Source organism: Pipistrellus hanaki (assembly GCF_964339955.1).
Source record: "Pipistrellus hanaki genome assembly, chromosome: 1".
Classification (NCBI taxonomy): domain Eukaryota; kingdom Metazoa; phylum Chordata; class Mammalia; order Chiroptera; family Vespertilionidae; genus Pipistrellus; species Pipistrellus hanaki.
The window spans coordinates 145,894,318-145,918,352 of record NC_140503.1 but is presented as its reverse complement, the minus strand read 5'-3'; the positions used below and the strand labels follow the sequence as shown (position 1 = coordinate 145,918,352).

General features: G+C 36.0%; 1 protein-coding gene across 12 annotated transcripts in view; it reads right to left on the bottom strand.

Moving 5' to 3' along the window:
- Window positions 1-7,666: 7,666 nt before the first annotated feature.
- UBE2D3 (ubiquitin conjugating enzyme E2 D3) overlaps window positions 7,667-24,035 on the bottom strand; it is a 37,282-nt gene continuing 20,913 nt past the window's right edge. For 4 of the 12 annotated variants that reach the window (XM_084901948.1, XM_084901945.1, XM_084901946.1 and 1 more), the window contains exons 5-8: window positions 15,656-15,733; window positions 13,798-13,903; window positions 11,404-11,497; window positions 7,667-9,455 (exon numbers count right to left, since the gene is read on the bottom strand). In XM_084901948.1, coding sequence (XP_084758074.1) covers window positions 9,410-9,455; window positions 11,404-11,497; window positions 13,798-13,903; window positions 15,656-15,733 — 324 coding nt within the window. In that variant the 3' untranslated portion in view covers window positions 7,667-9,409. Of the gene's footprint in view, window positions 11,032-11,403; window positions 11,498-13,797; window positions 13,904-15,655; window positions 15,734-24,035 lie in introns of all 12 variants that reach the window. The other 8 variants (XM_084901939.1, XM_084901940.1, XM_084901944.1 and 5 more) reach the window with 6 other exon arrangements.

The following is a 24,035-nucleotide window of genomic DNA, read 5'->3' as shown; positions in this document are numbered from 1 at the left end:
TCCTTTCTCACCACTCCTTTCCAGCATCATACTGGAAGTCCTAGCTAATGCAATAAAACAATAAAAGAAAGTAAATAGTATACAGATTGGCAAGGAAGTTGTAAAGCTATCTTTGTTTGTAGATGACATGGTTGTATATGCTGAAAATCTGAAAGAATTAGTAAAACTCTTGGCACTAATATAGCAAGGTTGCAGCATACAAGGTTAATATATAAAAGTCTATCATTTTCCTATGTACCAGCAATGAAGAATTGGAATTTGAAGTTAAAAACATACTGGTTACTTTAGCACTCCAGAAGAAAATGAAACACTTAAGTATAAATTTAATAAAAATGTATAATAATTATATGAGAAAAACTACAAAACTCGGATGAAAGTAATGAAAGAAGAACCAAATAAATGAAGAGACATTCCATGTTCACAGATAGGAAGACTCAATATTGTTAAGATGTGAGCTATTCCCAACTTAACCTATAGATTCAAGGCAGTCCCAATTCAAACCCAGCCCAGTTATTTTGTGGGTTTGACAAACGGATTCTAAAGTTTATATGGAAAAGCAAAAGATCCAGAATCACTAATACTGAAGAACAAAGTTGGAGGATTTTGTTCTTCTAAAAACTAGCTATCAAAAGCTAGTTTTCAGTTGGGAAAGAGCTGAGCTGTCAGGTGTTGGAGCAGCTAATTAAAGCAACAAGGAGTAAAAAATAAAAGTAATAGTGAAGCCATGACTCCTTTACTGTGATAGTATAAGCAAAAGACTAAAAACTGGATAAGATGCCAACTCTCCAGTTTCATTTTCTCTGTAAAATGGCAGGCACACTGGTCAAGGTTCAGGTGAATCAGCATAGATGTGATTCAGTTCACTGTTGAGAGAGCCCTTAACAAAAAGGTCATGGCTGTTTTATAGACCCTGGGGTGGGGGTGGGGGTGTAAAGAATGAGGATGAAGGGCCAGAAGCAGAAAATTACTAGGTACTGAGTCCAAGTAGGGATAAATGTATTCAACGTTTTCCACCATTAGGAGATTTCAGCCGATACACCTGAGGAAGACCCCTGCCTAATGCCTCACATAAAGCTACCTAGTAATGAAGGCACTGGGGCTAGGAAGGTAAATACTGTGTGTGAAGAGCATGAACAGCCAGAGGAGCATCAACAGTACTTCAACTACTACTCCCTTGGGAGATCACGATACTTGGGCTGTGCACCAGGTCTGTTGTGGGAGGACAGCTTGCCCCTATGAGGCCTCTCAGGTTGTCTATGAATTATTTGAAATATTTACAGGCCTTTGTAGTTGTCTATGGTGAGGCTTGAAAAGTCACATTTATGTCATATGATCTCGAAGTTCTGATAGTGTTGGAAATATCCATGAGAGATATATGGAATTTGAGGCAAGCTCCAGTAGGAGTCTCTGTATAGGCCCTTATCTTCTGGCGCAAGGCTATGCATTTCGCCATAGTGATCTACTCTGTTAAAGAAAATTAGTCCTAGTGTGCTACTGGGTCTTAGTAAAAACCAAACATCTGACTATTGTATACTAAATGTCTATGCAGGATTATCCAGTAAACCAAGTAATAAAGCTGGGCAAGGGCAGCAAAGTTTCAGTGTCTGTAGGAAGTGATACATTGAGACTCAAGCCAAGTCTAGAAGACGCATGTGAATTCTATGAATAGGTGGCCTAGCCTTCCATGTCTCTTATCCCTGTTGCTCTGGTGATCTCACTGATGACCTCCTGGGGAGTTCCTTATGACCAGCTGACCTATCAATGTCTGGTTCACATGTGGGCTAGTGCGATCTATATTAGAACTAGCCATAAATAGATGGTTGCCACACAATAACCCTACCTAAGAATTGGCTCCGAATGACACTGGTGAAGGGAAATGTTCCAGTGCACAGTTATAAGACATACGTTGAATTTTGTAATTCATGTGAAAGGAGAGGTAGTTTGAGTTACAGTTATATACTGACTCACTGACAGAGCCAAAAGTCTTTATTGGAAGACAAGTGACACTGAGGTCTGGGTGGATATTATATGGATGGACATTTATCGGAGTAGGCACAATACATCAGTTTCTTTATGTCTCACATTACTGCTCACAAGAGAACATGTGCCACGTAGCAGGCTCTTGACAATCAAGTACACAAAAAGATGGACCTGTGGATTTTAGGCAGCTTATGCTCCACTCCAGTTCTTCACACTGAGCATATGAACCTGGTCATGGGAGCAGAGACGAAGGCTATGTATGGACCTAACAACATTGGCTTTTTCTCACCAAGGGTGATCTTACTTAACTGCCTCTGCTGATTGCCCAACTAGCCAGAAACAGAGACCGATGTCTTATTTAGGATTCCTTTCTTTCAGAATTGTTTTGTAGTTTTCAGTATACAAGTTTTGCACTTCCTAGGTTAAATTTGTTCTTAAGTATTTTATTCTTCCTGATGCTATTATCAATGGAATTATTTTTCTTAATTTCATTTTTGGATTGTTCATTAATAGTTACAGAAATAAAACTGATTTTTTTTTTTGTATTGACTTTTGTATCCTGCAACTTTGTTGAATTCAATTGCCACCAATAATTTTTTCTTTAGGATTTTCTATATCATGTCATCTGTGAATATAGTTTTACTTCTTCCTTTCCAATTTGGATGATCTTTTCAAGTCTGAAATATTTACAAGTCAGATGGCTCCCACTCATGGTGCTAAGTTCCCTTTTACTTCCCCTACCCGCCCTACCGTGAGTTCCTGCAGCTTATGGTTGCTCTGATTTGGGACTTTAAATTTTTTTTTTTTCTAATAACATACCTTTGTGTTTTTTTTGTGTGTTTTTTTTTTGTTTGTTTGTTTTTAAATATATTTTATTGATTTTGTACAGAGAGGAAGGGAGAGAGATAGAGAGCTAGAAACATCGATGAGAGAGAGTCATCGATCAGCTGCCTCTTGCACACCCCCTACTGGGGATATGCCCGCAGCCAAGGTACATGCCCTTGACCGGAATCGAACCTGGGTCCCTTCAGTCCCCAAGCCGACGCTCTATCCACTGAGCCAAACCGGTCTCGGCTGGGACTTTTTTTGTTTTGAGTTTTCTGGGTTACGGTTGCAAATCTTCACAAATACTGAGAGCTGCATATGCTCCTGCCACTAAGGTTCAAGTCACACAAATTTCGCATTGTATTTATTAGGGATAGATTTTTTTCTTGTTTGACACCACTCTTTGGATGCATTGTGGGGTTTGCTAGGGTCACAAAAGTGAAAGTACTGTTCACTTAGTTTTTAAGTGACTTGTTTTCAAGATGTAAGCTGGCTTCTGGTTATATTCTACTTCCTCTTTGGGTTATTGGTTTCAATTTATTTTTGGCTTGACAGCACTCCTATTTTTTACTTCTTTTAAAAAGTCCCCCCACCCCCCCTCACCAGTCAGCAAGGCTCAGTGGTTGTCAACTTATGAACCAGGAGATCACTGTTGATTCCTCAGGCTGTGGGCTCGACCCCCCTTGGTGGGGAGCATACAGGAGGACATCAACGATTCTCTCTTATCATTGATGTTTCTCTCTCTCTGAAATCAATAAAAATATATTTTAAAAGTTTTTTTTCCCAGCATGTTTCATTGCCTTTTCTTTCACAAGACAGTTGATCAGGGTAATTATCCATACTGATAGAAATGGAAATGTCCATCTATTTGCTATAGTGGTATTTAACTTGTAGTAGAGAGTAAAGAATGTTCCACTTATTTTTCTCTAGCACGTTGCACTTTTTACTCTTGGAGTTAAAATAAAGCAAGAAATACATTTGGTAAAGTCTACCATTAAGCTCATATTCATTATTGAATATGTGACCACTGTAACAATGTGCGAGGTCCTCATCTAGTCCCTGAGGGATATAGAACACAGACCAAAGCCCTGTTCTTATAGTTTGCCTTCTGGGGTGAAGATGAAGAGAAACAATAAATATTACATGTAAGGTGGCTAATACAATTAGGAGATAGCCACATGATATCTAAGGTAAAATCATTCTGGCAAGGGAAGAACAAGGGCAAACATCTCAAGTCTCAGCGGAGGCATGTGTGACAGCTGAGGGAGTTGGGGGAAGTCTTGGAGGCAAGCAGGTTAGAAATGAAGTGGTGGGAAGTCAATATAGCCTGTAAATTGCTATTAGTATTTTGGGTATTACTCTGAATCAGATAGGAAACCATTAGGCTTGTAGCAAAGGAATGATATGACATAGTTTAGAAGGATTATGCTGGGTGTTGTGTGTAGGACAGATTGCTGCAAAGGAAGAAGTTGGGAGACCACTCAGTAAACTATTGTTATAATCCGAAATGGTGGAGCTTTAGACCATTGTGGCAGCAGTGAATATGGTAAACAGGTAGGTTCGGAATAAAACTTAAAAACCAAGGTTGATGCCTAGCTTTGGGGCCAGTGCAACTGAATGTCATTTATTGAGGCCAAGAACAGGTATGCATGTGTACATCTATATGTAGATATCAAGTCAGCTTTAGACCTCTTAAAGGTACCCTTTCAGGTAGCAGTTCAGGAGAGATGGCTGGGAGGTCAGCAAATGACAGTGGTTAACTGTGTTCTTCAATAGAGCATAAAAGTACTCCCATTGTTTGGCCTTATTTGACATTATTTAAATTTGATATGATAAACAAGGAATCGAGATTACACAGAGGCTCAGACAATAAAATGTATAAATGAAAATGTTATTTCATAAAACCATTTCCTAAAATATATGAAAAAAAATAAAGGCTCAAAATAAAAAGTTCATCTAGAAATAGTGTACAACTTGGAGACAATTATCAGAAGCACTGTTCTAGTTAATTATAAAAAATTCAAAATGAGGCAACAAAGCAAGTACTTATAGGTTAGCAGAAAATAATGCAACTGGTAATTTATAAAGTTGTAAAGAAAACAAATGTTCAACCAACTTCAGTCTTTTCTAAAAAATGTAGTTTTGATCTTTTAAGTTTCTCCATTTTTTAGAGGGTGGGGGGAGGAGCAGAAGCTGCCATGCTTTTAAATCCCGTTTCCAAACACCTTTACCATTTATTTTTCCCATTACATTGAAAGGTTTTACCAGCTGCCTTAAGCTAGATTTAATTTTAGTAACACTGCAAACAGCCCTAACATGACATCTTTTTCACTAAAAAAAAAATAAATAAAATAAATTGCCTGACATAAAAACCACAGAATGAGGCCAGGATTCAAATCCTTGTTCAGCTATCTAAACAACATTTAGCACTTTTGTAACTGGTTACTCTTTTTCAATATCTAGCCATTGATTGAATTACTAATATACCCTCTCCCCACCCCCCCTTAGTTATGAATTTGAATGTCATGTTGTTACTCAGATTAACCTAATTAAGAATAACATGCTAATTGACCATACCTTCCCAATGCCCACCAGCCAATCAAGTATGCAAATTAACCCAACAAAGATGGCAGGTTAATTTGCATAAGCAGACGAGCAGCCTGGATGGTTTTATCTTGGCCATGGCGATTATGCAGGGGTTTCACACCACCCATCTCTCCAGGCCTCTGGGCACCATGGTAAGGCAGAAAGGCAGCTCTGGGCCACAGCCACCCCGGAGCCGGCAGCCAGGGCAAGGCCCATTCTTGCATGAACCTTTGTGCATTGGGTCTGTAGTTGTAGTATATTACCTTAAATGTATAAATCAGTCTACATTTGTAATTCAAAGTACAAATTTGTCAATTATATGGAAATGTACTACTTGGGCATACAGTCTAAATACCTGTAGCCATGAAATAGCAGTTGTAAAATAACTCTAGGGCCCAAGGATTACTGCATTATAAAGGAGAGAGCTAGGAACAAACTTCAGAATTAATCTGCTTGGCTTAAAACAGGCTACTGGGTGCCACTCCATGGTTTCTCAACCAGTAATAGTCCTGCAGTAGCATCTAGGAAATTTCCATTATAAAGTGGCTCAGTGCATAGAGCCTTGGCCTGTGGAGTTCAGAGTTTGATTCCAGTCAAGGGCATGTACCTTGGTTGTGGGCACATACCCAGTAGGGGTGTGCAGGAGGCAGTTAATTGATGTTTCTCTCTATCCCTCTCCCTTCTCAGTAAAAAAAATATATCAAAATATATTAAAAAAATTATTTTCCCAAATGGTTCCAACTAGGTGGTTTTGCTAGTCAGAGCCTTGTCCTGTGCACCAAAAAGTTGCTAGTTTTATACTGTCAGGGCTCCTGTAGGAGACAACTGACCAATGTCTCTCTCCCATATTAATAGAAACATCCTCAGGTGAAGATATAAAAAATTTCCAGATAATGGCATTACTGGTTTTGGGATCATTTTTTGAGAATCACTATCCTAAATTCTTTATATAAACTTCTATGTTCAAAACAGAATTTAACGTGTGAATTTCATGTTAGCTGGAATTACTGAGTAAGACCAAAGTGTCTTTAAATAGACTTTAATGGTAACAATTCCTTTAAGCTCAATTAACCTTAGCTATTACAAGTGTTATGCAGATGTTACTAGACAATATTAAGTGACTTGCACTGGGTTCCTCATAAAATAGAAGACAAATTCACCTAAAAGTGTAATCAACAATTTTAACAGCTTTGTTATGCCAATACAAAACATGGCTAATTTGAGTGACCCCCCCCCCCCCAAATCACTAATACAGCGTATCTGAAGCGTATTTCAACTAAGCCATTAAAAAAAAAAAAGTGAGTGTTCACTACCCCTGAGACCTCTAGTTGTGATTCATACTTTAAAAAATTGTGAGTACACCCACACAAGAAAGCAAACTATAATTTTTTAAAAAATATGATTATCACATTGCCAACTTGCCCAGGAAAAAGGAGTCCACTCACAATATAATTTACTATTAGCAAGTCCACTGGACTGTAATTCTCATAGGTTACAGAAACTAATTGTTTGTGCATTGAAAGACATAGGAAACTTACAACCAAAATCATCTTTTAATCTGCCAATATTCACGTTGAGTCCTACACATGGCATTAGTAACATGTGGGGATAAAAGGGCCAATTCTTGGATTCTTTTGAAGGTTTCCTTGGAGATGATCTTAAGTCCAGTGTCCATACACCCAAAAATGTTCGTTTCCAGGTATGTGCCTTACTGTTCTCTTAAGCCTGGAGAAGCCTCTATGGCTCATTCCTTTAGAAATGGCAGAGAAGTGTTGTAGAAAGCATCAAGTCATATACAGAGAATTGGACACATCTAATGTTAAACAATCAATGGTGTAAGAAAGTCATCTCTATAAGTACTTAAGAGTTGTCTATGGCTAAAAAGGTCAATTTGAAAGCAAATCAGTGATCCAGCAAGCACAGAGGTGTTCGATGGTTGGCTTTTAAATAATGATATGCCCACTAAAGCTGTGTTTTTGAGACCAGATTCTCAAAAGTAGTTATTTTGAAAATAGAGCCAAGGAACAGTGTATCTTAGCTTGTAGAGAGCAGTACGTTAACTTTTTTTATAATTTGAATCCAAAGTTTTAAATGACACCTACCCTGGAGTCAATTTTTAAGAATAAAAATAAAAATCACTCATTGGAAAATTGTTAGATTGATATTTCTCAATGAAATGCTTATTACAGAATTAAAGCCAGAACATGTTCGGAAGGCATGCATTTCACTTCCAGTTTAGAGAACCTTAGTCAATAAATCATGTCCAAACTACATATTAAAATGTTTATAAAAATCAAGCTTTAACATTTATTTTATATCTAGCTTTCCACATCTGTGCAGACAAGGAATAAGATTGCACATAAGTGTAAGCAGTGCAAAAACGTGGAAGTGAAGAAAAGTCACAGACGTGCTAGAAATCGAATACAGATTGTAAGAAAGCAATGGGCAAATCAAAATAACTAGGAAAAGGGAAAAACTGTATGGTCAGAATTAGAAAGGGTGAAGAATGATAATGCCCTTGTTGCTACAGAAATTAAATCAGTGGCACACATAGCACTTGTCAAACAAAAAATTATCCAATAGCATTGACTTTTATTCATTCATGTTAAGTCACCTGAAATGATATCTGTTGCATTTAAATGCTCATTAATGTAAATGGCTGAACAAACCCATTTCGATGGATACTCAATAGCCCACATAGTTAAGTCACTTCAACATAGCCTCATGACAACTCCCACACCAAACAGTACTTTATTTTGTAAATTTAAACCCATTATTACTCCCATGTTATGGTTTTGTTTGTTTTTTTAGCTGTCAAGTGTACAAGGTGAAGAAAAAATTTAGTTAGATGGGGGTTGCACCTGGAAAATAAATTTCTTCAATTCCATATACATGTTCAAAACTGCTGGGTCCCCAGTCCATCTATGAACTCCAGGGTTGCCAGTATCATGTGCAGCATACTAAAGCTACACTATCTGAATAGCTTATTAATTCTGCATAAATCAGGTCAATCAATGTGTCAACCTGTAACAGACTGTGCACTTTTAAATGAACATGGCAAAATATTCACTCTTTTGAACTTTACATCATCATTTGATGTCAAACAATGAAGCAAATCCCAACAGTATATACAAAAACAGCTTTGCATTTACAAAAGATTGTTTCCCATACTGATTAATCCAGGCAGCTAACTCATTGGTTTATGCAACTTTATTGAAGAAAAATAAATCAATTACTAGCAGAGCTATTAGTTGATCACTCATCCATTGACAACTTGCATCATTTATTCAGTGCTATATTAAACAGTGTATTGGAAGATAGATTAACTAATAGCTCCAAGCCTCCTAACAATTTAAATGAAAATTACAAAATGTTTGAGACCCTATTTTGGAATACAAAGGGTGTTTGACTTCCAATTTCCATTCTCTGTAGAACAAGAACAGGTCATTCCTTTATTGACATGCATAAAATACATCACATTTTCTGTTCTGCTGATGCTATAAATTCAATACCAATTCTCCAGCCACATCAGTTATGAGCATAAAGTATATCATGTAACCTCAGATCTCTAACAGTGGAAGGCTGAAACAAGAATGGATGCTGCTAGAATAATGCTGTTTCCTTTGATGCGACAACTGAGCCTCCATTTCCCTCCCCCTCAGATGATTTCTTCAGCATGTTAGAGCAGTGAGGAATGGTTTTAGTCTCATAACCAAATTAGAGTGAAGACATTGGCCACATAATACACATGCTCCATTTTTTTAAAAAAAATTCTGAATCTTGGGCAACTGTTCTCTTGTAACTACTTTACAGTTTCTAAAAGCAGTTATTGTCCAAAGCTGGAAGAACTTAAGTCTTCTCAGATGAGCATGTGAATGAATGGAGGGAGGTAAACAAAAATAAAATTAAAAAAGATGAGGTCTGATAGGGGAGCAGCCGGATAAGAAAATCAAAAAAGGAACAGTAATTTAAAGTTTATTCCAGCTATAATGCAGGTTATTCTGACTTTAAGGTAGCATCACATGGCATACTTCTGAGTCCATTCCCGAGATATTCTGTTGTACCTGTAAATAAAGAATATATTATTTAAGAAGTTAAAAGAATATATATTTAAAAGGGAAAGGCTTCTATTTTACCTCCAGACTAATCATAAAGTCATCTAATAGCTGTGATTGGAATAAAGCAAACAGGGAGAAATAGTATTGGTATTCAAAGCACTGTGGAAAATAAGGACCTTATGCCTCCAAAACACTAAATGTAGTATTTTAATAAACACAATAAAGTGGCACTGAGATTGGGTGACATTGTTGGGGCTATTGTTCATTGTCACAAAAAATCAAAGATCTTTTATCTGCATTACCAAGTGAGCTAATGTTTTCTTAGAAAATCTATAGTTAGTATCCATTCCAACTAATTTTAACGTTTAAAAAATTTTACAGTTCATTGTGGAGTTGTCAGAACAGCCCACATATTCTGTACATCTATACAAATTTCCATCAAAGCCAAACAAAAGTTAACTAACCCATTTTATCAGAATCCTAGACTTTGACCCCGAGTAATATCAGACCTAAGCACAGGCAAAAGATTAAGACATTGGAGAGGATGGTAAAAGAGTAGTTTTCAAGAGGCTGCTGTGAATGGAATATGAGTGGTATGTTTAACACTTGGGTTATTTTCAAATAGTGTAAGTGATTGGAAATAACAAATCCCACTTGAGACCTGATGAATGGGAATCCCTAGGTAATACTGGAAATAACTTCGCTTAAAAAATCAACAGGTAATTCACACAAAAACAAGGTTATTTATGCTGAGGAAGATCACTAATATTGATAAATGCCATCAATTTCTCCATTACACCCATGCCATAGTCTTACATAAGCAACAAAAAATAGAATGATAGCCTTAAGAAATGAATATATGTCAAAGGGCACAGAACTGATATTTAAAGTTTTGAACTTTATAAAGTATTAACTAAGCTTCATTTCAAACCAAGAACTAAACATAGTTCAAGCACTTTTCTCAACTTTAACACATAGAAGTTCTTTATACCAATTCATGGTTACTTTTATTTAAGGATACCCTCTCAAAAAGCCAGCACTTTTAAACAAAGGTTTCACTTAGCATATAGGGAGTCACAAAGTAGAGCTGACACTAATGCATGCATGTCAGTAATGAACATTTATAGGCATAGGCTTAATAAAAAGCGTAGGTTTAATTAAAAGTCCTCCCCCGCACTTACATTACTGTCTCAGCAAAACCTAAAAACTACATCATGACATTCCATATAGTGTTGGTATGAAGTTTAACATATACCAATCTTAAAATTTAAACACCATGGAGGTTTGAAATATTATTTAAATTTCATTTTTTACTAGTGCTATATAACTACTTTCTCATGCAAAAATACTCTCAAGCAATGACTACTGGGTATTCTTTCACGCTAAACAGAGATCAAGCAGTTAAAGAACCATTTTCAGAAAAATGCCACATTGGTTACCATTTGTTAGTTAATACAGTGCCTTAAAGCATGCAGCACTCAAGTGCTGGCAGTACCATGAATAAGCGCACCATAGAGTGCAGATCCTCTTACCCTACAACATAGCGTATTTCTCTGTCCACTCTCTTGCTAACCTATTGTACCTAATTGAACAAGTATACTTAGCATTAATTATAATACAAAAGTTATGGTAAAGTTGCACATAAAAATAGTTCAAATATTTGAGAAATTTAGACCAAAATTTAAAAATAGTACCAATATTATTTTCAAAACGTAATTGTGGTGAAGAATTTGCTTTCTTCCCCAAAAGTTAATAATTAAAGTGGCAAAGTATTGAACATGTTAGAAAATAAAACATTTTAGAGGGGCTATTGTTCACTGTCACACAAACTAAAACCTACTAATGACTATCATCTTACCAGAAATAAGCGTCAAGTCTTCTTGGCATTGCCACAACTTACAGCAGAATATAAATGTAACTCATTAAGAAAAATTGCAAACTACTACATACTTACTTATCTCTGTCTGTTTTATAGATCCGTGCAATCTCTGGCACTAGGGGGTCATCTGGGTTTGGATCACATAGCAGTGAACAAATGGATAAAAGAACTGCAAGAAAACAAATGTGGTCACCCAGCATCGGGATTTGAATTTTAAAGTGCACTTAAAAACATTATCATACCCATTTACATCAATGGATAGATCATCCAGACAGAAAATCAGCGAGAAAACAATGGCCTGAAATGTCACATTTCACCAGATGATCTTTAACATTTCATCTAAAAACTGCAGAATACATATTCTTTTTAATTGTACATGGAACATTCTCCAAGACAGGTATACCATAAGCCATAAAACAAATTTCAATTAATTCAAGATTAAAATTTTATAAAGCATCTTTGCTGACCACAAGAAGTCTGAAACTAGAAATCAAAAGCTATTATAAACCTAAATCTTCAAAAAAAACTTTTCTTAGTTTATATCTTCATCTCAATGAGAAAAATATTTACAGATATTTGCTTCACAGGAGACAAGGCCCTGGTGAAAAAAAAAAAATGCTAAAAATAGAGCTTTGTTGGGTTAACGTTAGTACTGGCTATTAAAATATTGTCAAACTCGAGTTCCAAGGTAGTCAAATAATGCCACGGTTATTTTTTAAATAGGTGGCATTAGAATTTAAGTCACTAGAATTTCTTAGTACTCTGATGGAGAAAAATAAGACTTTAATAAGACTATATTTGGGGAACATCCATACGATACTCTTCTTAGCTATAACAATAAAAATCCGTTCTATCCTGTCCTCCCCTAAGAAGTTACACAAAAACTCCTAACTGCTCCACTGACCATATGTTTTCTTCCCTTGAATTTACAAGGTGGAGGCCATATACCCAAAAGTACTGACTAAATGAAACAACACCATGGTCTATTACTAAATGAGCTTTCAATGCTAACTCTTACCCTTATTCTATTTAACATAGAAGATGTCAAAGCATTATAGATCTGTCATTTTAAATGCCTGGAATGTGCCAGACATTGTGCAAGATGTTATGGAATTTTCAGATATAAAAACTTGAAGTGGGTATGACAATCTTAAGATGACGACAAAGAAAATACCATAAAAAAACATCAATGTAATATATTTATCAAAGAAAATATAATCTTAAACCCAAGTGCAAGGGAGCAGATATAAAACTCAGCCTGTACTTATAGAAACATATGTTCATTATAATAGTGCATTCCCAGCAATAGCAAAAAAAAAAAACTTGGCACCTACTGTACTAGGTACCAGGTGCCTGGTGGGTAAGAGAGCCTAAATTGAAAGAAAATGGAAATTCATCTAAAAAGGTGAAAACAAGGCTCCCGGAGGCCGGCTCCCGCGTCTACGGCCATACCACCCTGAACGCGCCCGATCTCGTCTAAAAAGGTGAAAACAGGTCTTAAAATCAGGTCACACTTGAAAAAATTATGGCAGCTAATTGTTCTTCTCTTCCCCCAAAATAATTCTAGTCAAAAGTTTGAGAAATACTATACTCTCTCTTAAGGAGATACAAATACATTGTACAAACATATGAAAAATTTATGATATCCTGTCTTACACCCTGTTTCAGTTTGCATTTACCATACTCATTAAAAACCTAATTTTGTGTACTTAAGAAATGCTAAGCCAATACCAAAAACTGAAAATTACTTGAAGGCAGACTTCCTTCCCATTAAGTAGTTTTGTGGTAGGTGATTTTTATCTGTGGGGTGACAGTGAAATAAAAAAAAGGAGATAAAGATGGAGAGATACTCCATATCTCCATCTGGAATATTCATTCAAAGACCAGACAACCTATTAGAGATGTCACATAATAAATCCCTATTAAAGGTAGAAAAGCAGAACCGATCTAGAGAGATTTCCAAGAATTCTCTAATTTTAGACTGTTATTAAGTAGTAACGAACTACCATATTCACATAACACATACCTTATTTTTTTTTTTAAAAAAAGGGCTTAATAAAGGTTTACCAAAATATTTTTAATCTTAATTAACACAGAACAACAAAATCAAAATTATCTTATACTGGAAACTCAAAATTTAAAAGCTCTATTAAATTTAGATATGCCATTTTAGTTCAAAGACAAAAAGTAGCAAGTGAGAAGTACAAGTAGCTTAAGATTGAAAAATACTACAGAAATCAATTAAAATAAACTTTGCTTTTATTATTTGAAAACAATGCCCCAACACCCTAACTTGAATTTTACCTTTTTCCCACAAAATCTCTTTAACCAATAATGCTAAAAGAACAAAGATGCTGGAATACTCTTACCAAGAAATCCGAATACTCAGACAAGTAGGTGCAAAACTCAAACTCCTTTAATTATTAGAAAATCAGAGCAGTTTAAGACTATTCCTTTAAAGTAGTTTACCTTTAGAAATAGTTAATGCAGGAGACCACTGTGATCTTAGAATATCGAGACAAATGCTGCCATTACTGTTAATATTTGGATGATAGATTCTTGTTGTAAATGCAACCTAAAATAAATAAAAAAACCTTTAGGCATTTCTCCCAAACAAAAACAAGTATCCTAACTTAGGTAGAGAGAAGACTTTTAGCAAGGCTTAAAATATTGTAATAGTTTTTAAAAATCAAATGGCTAAAACCTAAATTTATATACATAAAAAGACCAAAAATTACAGAAACTGATCTTCATATTCTGATCAAAAATCCTTTAAGAGTTCCTCTTTTTAAAAAAAATAGAAAATATAACTTTGGGGCAAGAGTAATTACACTGGAACCTCGTTTCTCTAATTAATTGATTCTGTTAGGTTGTTTGAAAACAGAATTCCCCACCCCCCCGTTAGAAATAATGTAAATTGAATTAATATGTCCCAGAGCTCCATTTTAACCTTTATTATATATAGTACATATCTATTGTACTGTTAATGTATAAACACTTTTCATTTGAGAGATGTGTGCGTAATTATACAGTTATCAGTATGAAAGGGTTATCAGGTTGAGAAGTGAATTTTTCAAGATGAGGTTCTCAATGATACAGTGAATGTTCTGAAGGTTATCTTTGGTCCTACCATGTTGTAAGTATCAAAGAGTAACAAAGGTATTTTTATTTTAACCCTAAAAAAAATAAATTGCTGATTGTAAACCAAAATTTATAGACCAGCTAATTAAGGTATCAAGTTATAAAAGTATAGATTTGACTTTGCATTTCCACTGTACATAAAATACAGTATACACCTTTGAATATCATAGGTGTTTCATCTAAAGTAAATGTTATGTTGCATCCATAAGATGATGGTGAAGACGGTCCTAGTGAAGTGTCAATGTTCTATATGTATATCCTCTCCTAAAGTTATTTGCATAGGTTGAATTTATGTCAACTGCTTTGAAAAGTAAAGTATATGTTTTTGATACCTGTAAACCAGCCCACCTCAGTGAGTACATTAGGTAACTCTTTTAAGTTTTGATAGTTATGTATGCAAACTCAATTCCCAAAGTAATTATACTCTGCCTAAAGAGCTAGCAAAATGATAGTTTAAGTTGCAGCAGTATGTGCACATGGGTCCTGTAACTGAATACAGGAAACCTATTATAAGATAGTAGGGTTAATAACCCAAATCTGTATAAAAATAATAAAAGGGGGGCCCTACATAGCATATTTGAACCTGACAACATTAAAGATAAGGTGTTCCTTACTTCCATTTACAAAATTCAAATCCAGGTCTAGCTGCTGTTTTAACTAAAATTAAGAGCCAGCATTCTTTATCAGTGACTCAATTCTATATATATATATATATATATATATATATATATATATATGGCCTCAATTATTCTTATCCATTACATATAACATTATGCACAACCCCAATTTCCTTTTATATTTATTGGGGTGTCATTGGCTAATAAAATTGTATTAAGTTTCAGGTGTACAATACTATAAAACAACATCTATATATTGTATTGTGTGTTCACCATTTCAAGTCTCTTTCCATCACCATTTATCCCTCCTATACTCTCTTCTACCTCCCCCCCTCACCCTTTCCTCTGGTAACCTGGTAATCATCTTACTGTTATTTGTGTCTACAAGATTATTATTATTATTTTTGCATAATTTCTTCACCTTTTTTTTTTTCATCCAGCCAGATATCCTCCCCCCCCCCCCCCCCCGCCACAACTGTCAATCTGTTCTGTATTATTAAAAACGCTCTATTCCTCTGAAATAAAATATAAGTCTATACTAACAGATTTTGGGGAGGGGGGATACTTGCCTTAGGTGGTTTGAAGGGGTAGTCTGTAGGAAAATGAATTGTCAAAAAGAATACACCACCTTGATATGGGCTGTCATTCTGTGGGGAAAAAAATATGCTTAACTGGTACTTAAAATTATTACTGCTAAATAATCCAAATGTAACAATTCTATTTTCTAAGCATTTCTCTAATAACAAAACAAAATTACCTACTACTTACACTGCAATAAAAGGTTAAATTACATAGAATTCAGCTCATATCAAAGGAAAGATAATCAAAATTACCTATAGAACCATGAATGCTAATTTATTTAAATCCCATTTTACATAAGTCACAAAAGCATTTTTAAAATTATCCAGAAACACAAGTGTTCTAGGTCCTGATTTTCACAAAAGAATATTATACTTAGCAATAGTCAATATGCAATATTATTAAACAAACTGTAATTTGAAAATAAATTCTCACATTTGTAGAATAATATATACACACAAACGGTTTTGTATCATCCTGGCCACTGGAAAAACCAAAATGTTAGCTATTGCAGGTAACATACAACTACCTTCAAGAGAAGAATAGAAACAAACAGGTTGTTTAAAGATAATTTCATTCCTTAAACTTCTCATTTAACACCATGACAGTTTTTTCTTCAAAAGCATACTGAGGGGGGGTGGGGTGGGGGGCAACGTTAAAATATGTACACAGATAATAATTTAATAAAAAAAACGAAACAAAACAAAACAAAAAACAAAAGCATACTGAATTTTCCACAGCAAATCAATACACAAAATTACTAGATTTGGAAAACAATGTGGATTTTTTCCTTACATTTCGACAGAAAACAAATTTTCAAGTTATAGCAGTATTCTTTCTCCTTTGTTGTTTTGCTTATTAGAATTTGATTGTAAATAAATATTATATACAACATTAGTATGAAACTACTTGTTAGGATTTTACATTAATTTAACCAATACTAAGAAAAGATATTACTCCCCAGTTTATGGATGAATAAAGAGGGGGTTAAAGAAGAAATTTAAAATTGTCAAGTGTACAAATAATATATCACAGAACCAAGATTTAAATGCAGATATTATGAAAACCACTGATCAACATCAATCAACAGTGATGACAGAGTCAGCATTTTAAGATAACAAAAAATATGAAATTGCTTAATTGCCCTTGGACAACGATGTATTTGAAAATTTAGAGTGACTAGAGAATGCACATAGTGTTAAAATGAATTTTTCACTATGCCCATTTCTGGGTGTTAGGCAAATAAAAAATGTTATAATTTTGACACTTTAATATAGCTCATTTAACCCCCAGAGCTCTGTAAGATAATTAAGTACTAGTTGAATTAATCTAATTCCTTCTATTTAGAAAGTATGTATAAGGGATAGACAGAACAGTTTCTTATCTTGATGGACTTACAGTTTGGTAAAGAGACATGTAATGAGAAATGTTACAGATAGGAAAAATGAACAGGGAATACCTGGGGTTTAAAAGAGATCAGTTTACTGATGAAAAATCAAATTCAAGAGAAACCAAGATGGTGGCCTAGGTATACACCTAAACTGCTGCCTCGCACAACAATTTCAAAACTACAACTAAAGACAAAACATCTATCACTCAGAACAACAGGAAAGCTGGCTGAATGGAAGTTCTACAAGTAGAAAGAAAAAAGAAAAGAGCAGTGAAACATGCACAAGAGCTGAAAAGCTGAGGTAGCGAGGCGCGAGAATCAAGCTGGTGGTAGGCGAATAGATGTGCTGCTTTTTTGCAACCCAAAGAGAGACAAGCTCCCAATTACTCTGAAATCCAATTTCTGGGGAGACACTGGATTGTCGGCCATTGGGTCAGAAAGTGAGTGTTACTTTTTTACAGAGGTGCACCCAGCAATCATTGTTTACTGCAGCACAGGACACGGGGACTTGGAAAGTGGAAACACATAGAAGGCAGGCGGGCAGTCATCGCTGTTTACCATGCCCTAGCCTAGTGACACCCTGAGACCCAACCCCTCACAATCTATAAACACAACCAAGCTCCCTGCAGTGATATTTGCATATAGATGACATGTCCTATATCAGCTTAACCAAACAAACTGCAGCTCGTCAGATAGCTCCAAAACCTCCAAACTCCAAGCAAAGAGGAGAAAACTGTATTTCCCACTGTAGCTCCTGCTGGGTGGCCTCAGACAGTAGCTGACCGGCACACCATTGAAAATCCAGAAGCTAGTGTATCTAGTGGCCTGTGTGAGATGACACCAGATTACAACTACTCACATCCATAAATGATACATTCAAGAGGCAGACTCAGTGAGCACCAAAGCCCCACTGGAAGAAGTCCTGCCCAATAAGTGTGTCTCCAGCACAGCAATTCTTCCATTATAGACACAGCGGATCCTTACAGCCAAATGGCCTGGAGGTCAATTCCCCCCAGTGACACCAACAACAATCAAGGCTTAACTACAACAAGGTTGTACACACAGTCCACAAAGGGGTGCACCAAGAGTGTCCACCTCAGGTAACTGGGAGGCTGACCTATTGGACACCTAGCACACAAATCCACCCTACCAACTCAGGGAAGCAGTGAAAATGAGGAGACAAGGAAACAGATCACAAATGAAAAAAATGGAAGAGGCCAAAACCGGTTTGGCTTAGTGGATAGAGCATCAGCCTGCGGACTGAAAGGTCCCGGGTTCAATTCCAGTCAAGGGTATGTACCTTGGTTGCGGGCACATCCCCAGTGGGGGGTGTGCAAGAGGCAGCTGGTAGATGTTTCTAACTCTCTATTCCTCTCTCTTCCTCTCTGTAAAAAAAAAACAATAAAATATATTTTTTAAAAAAGAAAAGAAAGAAAACGAATGGAGATAGAGTTCAAAACCACGGTTATAAGATTTTTCAAGAATTTCCTAGAAAAGGCTGATAAATTTAATGAGACCCTCGAATATATGAAAAAGGACCATCTAGAAATTAAATGTACACCGACTGAAATAAAAAATAATATACAGAGATCCAATGGCAGACTAGAGGATCCCAAGAACTAAGTCAAAGATTTGAAATTCAAAGAAGCAAAAAATTCTCAACCGGAAAAGCAAAAAGAAAGAAAGAAAAGAAAAAAAAAAAAAGAATCCAAAAAGTTGAAGATAGTGTAAGGCGCCTCTGGGACAACTTCAAGTGTACCAACATCAGAATTATGGGGATCCCAGAAGGAGAGAGAGAGAGCAAGATACTGAAAACATATTTGAAGATATAATGACAGAAAACTTCCCCCACCTGATGAAAGAAATAGACTTACAAGTCCAGGAAGTACACAGAACACCAAACAAAAGGAATCCAAAGAGGACCACACCAAGACACATCATAATTAAAATGCCAAGAGCAAAAGACAAAGAGAGAATATTAAAAGCAGCAAGAGAAAAGCATTTACCGTATTTTTCGGACCATAAGACACACCGGACCATAAGACGCACCAGTTTTTAGAGAAGGGAAATGAAGAAAAAAAGATTCTGAAACAAATAGTGTCCTAAAATATTTTATGTGCATTAAAACCCAAACATCACAGTCATAAACACATGTAATCAACCCTGTAAACAGCAGCATTTAGAACCATTTAGAACCATTATTAACAAATACAGTCAGCAAAAGACAAAATGTACTGTAAAACACAATAACGAGAGACTTCAGTAATAAATTAGAATAAAGTTGAAGATTTATGGTAAAGGTTCTGCTGAGATCTACAGTACGCCTACCCAGTAGTCAAGCACGGCAACAGAGGGCGGAGAGGAATGATTGGGGGAATAGACGCGGCATTCTTCCGGGCATGGAGTACGGGCCAGCAAGGGGTACAGGGGATGATTACGGTTTGGATTACGCAGTTACCGTACACCGCACCTGGGCTGACATGGAGATATGGCTGCAGCGAGGGCATGGAGGCTGACTACCATACATGGGAACTCCTCTACCACTCGGGGTTTACAGAGCGGGGCAGACACTCTGGGCACGGAGGAATGGACAGTGGCTGCAGCAAGCACACAGAGCCGGGCAAGTAAAAAAACTTTTTTTTTAAAGTATATGTGTAGGCTATATTTGGACCATAAGACGCAGGGACTTCCCTACTTCTGGGGGGGAAAAAGTGCGTCTTATGGTCCGAAAAATAGGGTAGTTACCTACAAGGGAGCACCCATAAGATTGTCAGCTGAGCTGAAACTGGTTTGGCTCAGTGGTAGAGCGTCGGTCTGCGGACTGAAAGGTCCCAGGTTCGATTCCGGTCAAGGGCATGTACATTGGTTGCGGGCACATCCCCAGTAGGGGGTGTGCAAGAGGCAGCTGGTCGATGTTTCTCTCTCATCGACGTTTCTAGCTCTCTATCCCTCTCTCCTCTCTGTAAAAAATCAATAACATATATATATATATATATATATAAATCAATAATTTATATATATATATATATATAAATAAATCAATAATTTATATATATATAAAAAAAAGATTGTCAGCTGATTTCTCAACAGAAACTATGCAGGCTAGATGGGAGTGGCAAGAAATATTCAGTGATATATAGCAAGAACCTACAACCAAGATTACTCTACCCACAAAGCTATCATTCAGTATTGAAAGGCAAATAAAAAACTTCACAGATAAGAAAAAGCTAAAGGAGTTCATCAACACCAAACCGGTATTATATGAAATGCTGAAAAGTATTAAGAAGAAGGAAGAAGGAAAAAAAGTAAAGATAAAAATTATGAACAACAAATACATATCTATCAACAAGTGAATCAAAAATCTGAGGAACAGAATAAACTGGTGAATATAATAAAATCAGGCGCATAGAATGGTAGAGGGTTGATAATTCTCAGTGGTAAAGAGGTATGGCGAAGTACGGGAAAAGACTGGACAAAAATCATACACCTATGGATGAGGACACTGAGGGGGAGGTAAGGGCAGAGGGTTGAGTAGGAACCAGGTGGAGGGGAGCTATGGGGGGGTGTGGGGGGGAGGAAGAGGAAAAACAATTGTAATAATCTGAATAAAGATTAAATTTTAAAAAATCAAGTTCAAAGAAACATGAAAATTAGAAATGAAAATAATTCTGAGTCTTTTATACTTTAAACTCCTTCCTTTTCATACTATCTAGTCCTGTGGCTGGCAAACTGTGGCTCTTTGGCCCCTTGAGTATAGCTCTCCCACAAATTACGGTCTGGGCAAGTCCATTTTGAAGAAATGGCATTAGAAGAAATTTAAGTTTAAAAAATTTGGCTCTCAAAATAAATTTCAATCGTTGTACTGTTGACTAATGAGTTTGCAGGCCACTGATCTAGTCCATACTGAATACAATTAACAATTTAAAGATAATCCTAAAAAAATTCACATAAAATTTAAGCCCAAAAGATTTTAAGCCTTCATTCCAAGTTTCACAGTCAAATGCTATCTGTATCTATCTGAGTTCTTCTGAAAAGGCAATCTAATGATGACATTTAGGCAAAGCCAAATTTCATTTCATTTGTTCAAAAAAATATTTGTGAAATTAAAAGGACAATGTAATACTAAAAATTATACAAACTGAAGAGGAAAAACTGGTCTAACCACAAGATCCAGAGTAATAAGCTATGCCATCTAAAAAAACAAAATTCTCTAACAAATTTATCATAAATTTGTCAGGAAAGTGAAAATACAACAAAGAAAAACAAAAAGGACTACTTTGATCTGTAAACTGACCCAAATCTTAGAAACCCAGAATTTACATTGAATCTCTGCTTTAGACAACACACCTTCTACCCTAGGTTTTGCTCCTATCAGTCCAAGTTGCTCCTTTCTCAGTGTCTATACTCTTCTACTATGGCAAGTCTAAAATGTTAATATTCACACAGATCCACCCTCTGCTTTTATCTCCTGATCATATTCTTGAGTCTTTCTCTAATGTTTTTCATTCCAGGACATATATTCAAATGCATACAAATATTCCTACTTGGATGTCTCATATGTTCAAAACTCAAATGACAATAGTAAAGTTACAAATCAGGATCTCAGCATTGACAATAAAAAGTTACGAATCAGTCTCATGTACTCAAAGTAGTTACAAATCATAATGAGTCTTAAAATCTCTTGAATTATCCTACTCTCCTTTTTATGCCCACTGCTCCTATTACCTTAGCACAAAATCTTACTACAGTGATCCCTTCCTTAGCTGTGTTTTCATTTCTGCAGTTTCAGTTACCCAGTCAGTAATTATTAAATGAAAAATTCATGAAATAACCAATTCTTGTGTTTTAAATTGCATGTAGTTTTTTTGTTTTGTATTTTTTAAATTTTTTTTATTCATTTCAGAGAGGATGGGTAATGAAGAGAGAAACATCAATGATGAGAGAGAACCACTGATTGAATGCCTCCTGAACACCCCTTACTGTGGGGATTGAACCAACAACCTGGGCATGTGCCCTTGGCAGAAATCGAACTTGGAACACTTCAGTCCATAGGCTGATGCTCTAGCCACTAAGCCAAACCAGCTAGAGCCCCATGCTGTTCCTAAGGTGTGCTGTTCCACTCAATTCCACCCATAACATGAAGCATTCATCTGTCCAGCATACCCAGGCTACTTCTCATGGCCATTAGTCACTTAGTATCAGATACTGTAACAGTATTGTGGTACTTGTGTTCAAGTAGCCTTTGTTTTACTTAATTAAGGCCCCAAAGGGCAAAAGTGGTGATACTGGCAATTCGGAGAGGCTGCCAAAGTAAAGCCAAAAGTACTTTTACAGGAAAAGGTAAATACAGTACAATAACGTACTTTAAGATAACCCACATAGCTTTTCTTCTACACTATAATAATAAAAGCGTAATATGCTAATTAGACTGGATGTCCTTCCGGATGACCTTGTGGATGAAATCAGTGCTTTGAGGGAAGCCCAGGTTTCAGGTGCCAGAGGGAAGCTGGTGCTGGCAGCCAGGGAAAGGAAGGCCAACTCTTGCAGCACGAATTTTGTGCATCGGTACTCTAGTAGTGTTATAATTGTTTTTTATTACTGTTGTTAATCCTTTACTGAGTGTCTAATTTACAAATTAAGTTTTATCACAAGGATGTATGCATAGGAAAACACATAATATATGTAGGGTTTCGCACTAACTATGGCTTTAGCCATCCTCTGGGGATCTTGGAAGATATCCCCCACCATGGAAAGTGGTGGGGGATATCTTCCAAGATATCTTTTGTCTACCATTACATCTTTTGTCTACCATTAAGGCAATGACTTAGCACTGGTATTTCTGCCTTCACTACAGCTTTGCCCTATCGCTGAAGTGGTCTTTTAAAGATACAAGTTAATCCTCTGCTTAAAATCTAGTATAGCTTTCAAGATCAAGTTCAAATTCCAAGATGCTTTATGATCTAGTTCCCAGTCAGCCTCATTTTCCACAAATATGCTCATTACTGCACATAAATAAGTATTTTTCATATCTCATTTACCCTTACTTGAAATATTCTGACGTGTCCGTATCTTCTTTATCTGCAGGACCATACCTAAATGCAGCTTTCCCTTTAGTCCAATCTGCTGGCTGCCCTTATACTCCCATCTCTACAGTTACTATGCCCAATATACTTATTTGCTTGTAGTTCCCTCTTCCACTAGACTACAAAGCTTCTTAAAGAGTAAGATAGTGAAGGGAAGAGTTTTTATGTATCAATAGATTTTGCAGGAAATAACATAATATATAAATGGAAAATGGACTAATAATATACCAATTATTTCAGATGGCTTTCATGGCTGATTTTGCTCAGGCTACCAAAGGTTACATTATTCATAGTTATGGTATAGACATAACTCATTTCACTACACTTCACAGATATCACTTAGCTTTTTCAAACAAATTGAAGCCAAGATCGCTTACTAGTAAAAAGATTGATTCACTTTACTGTAATATCAGTTTTATTGAGGTGATCTGGAATCTAGCCCACAATACCTCTGAAGTATGCCTGTACTTTCTTCTATGGCTTCATCATAGATTAGTAGAGTTCAGTGTGGTTTTCTAAATCATTTCAAAATATCTTTCCGATAGCTTCATTTCCAATTAAAGAAAAATCAAGCATGTAAATATCAGAAACAATAGGCAAGTTAATTTTTCTTCAACTCATCAATTCTTAGTAGGAATTATCAGCCAAAAGTTTTACGAACTGCCTAACTTACTTATTTTTATTTTTTGCAATGCTCTGTCAATTCTTTAAAAGGATTGCTTTTTATGAGTATTTGCACTTTCAAATATGTTACCTTCAAAAATACGCTAACGCATGTAATTAGAACCAAACATTTTTGCCTCGTAACTTTTAATGACCAACAGCATTTCCTGACTATAATCCACTAAAATTCAACAGTGACTCTGTACGGAAAGTTACTAGATGTTTTATTCCTTA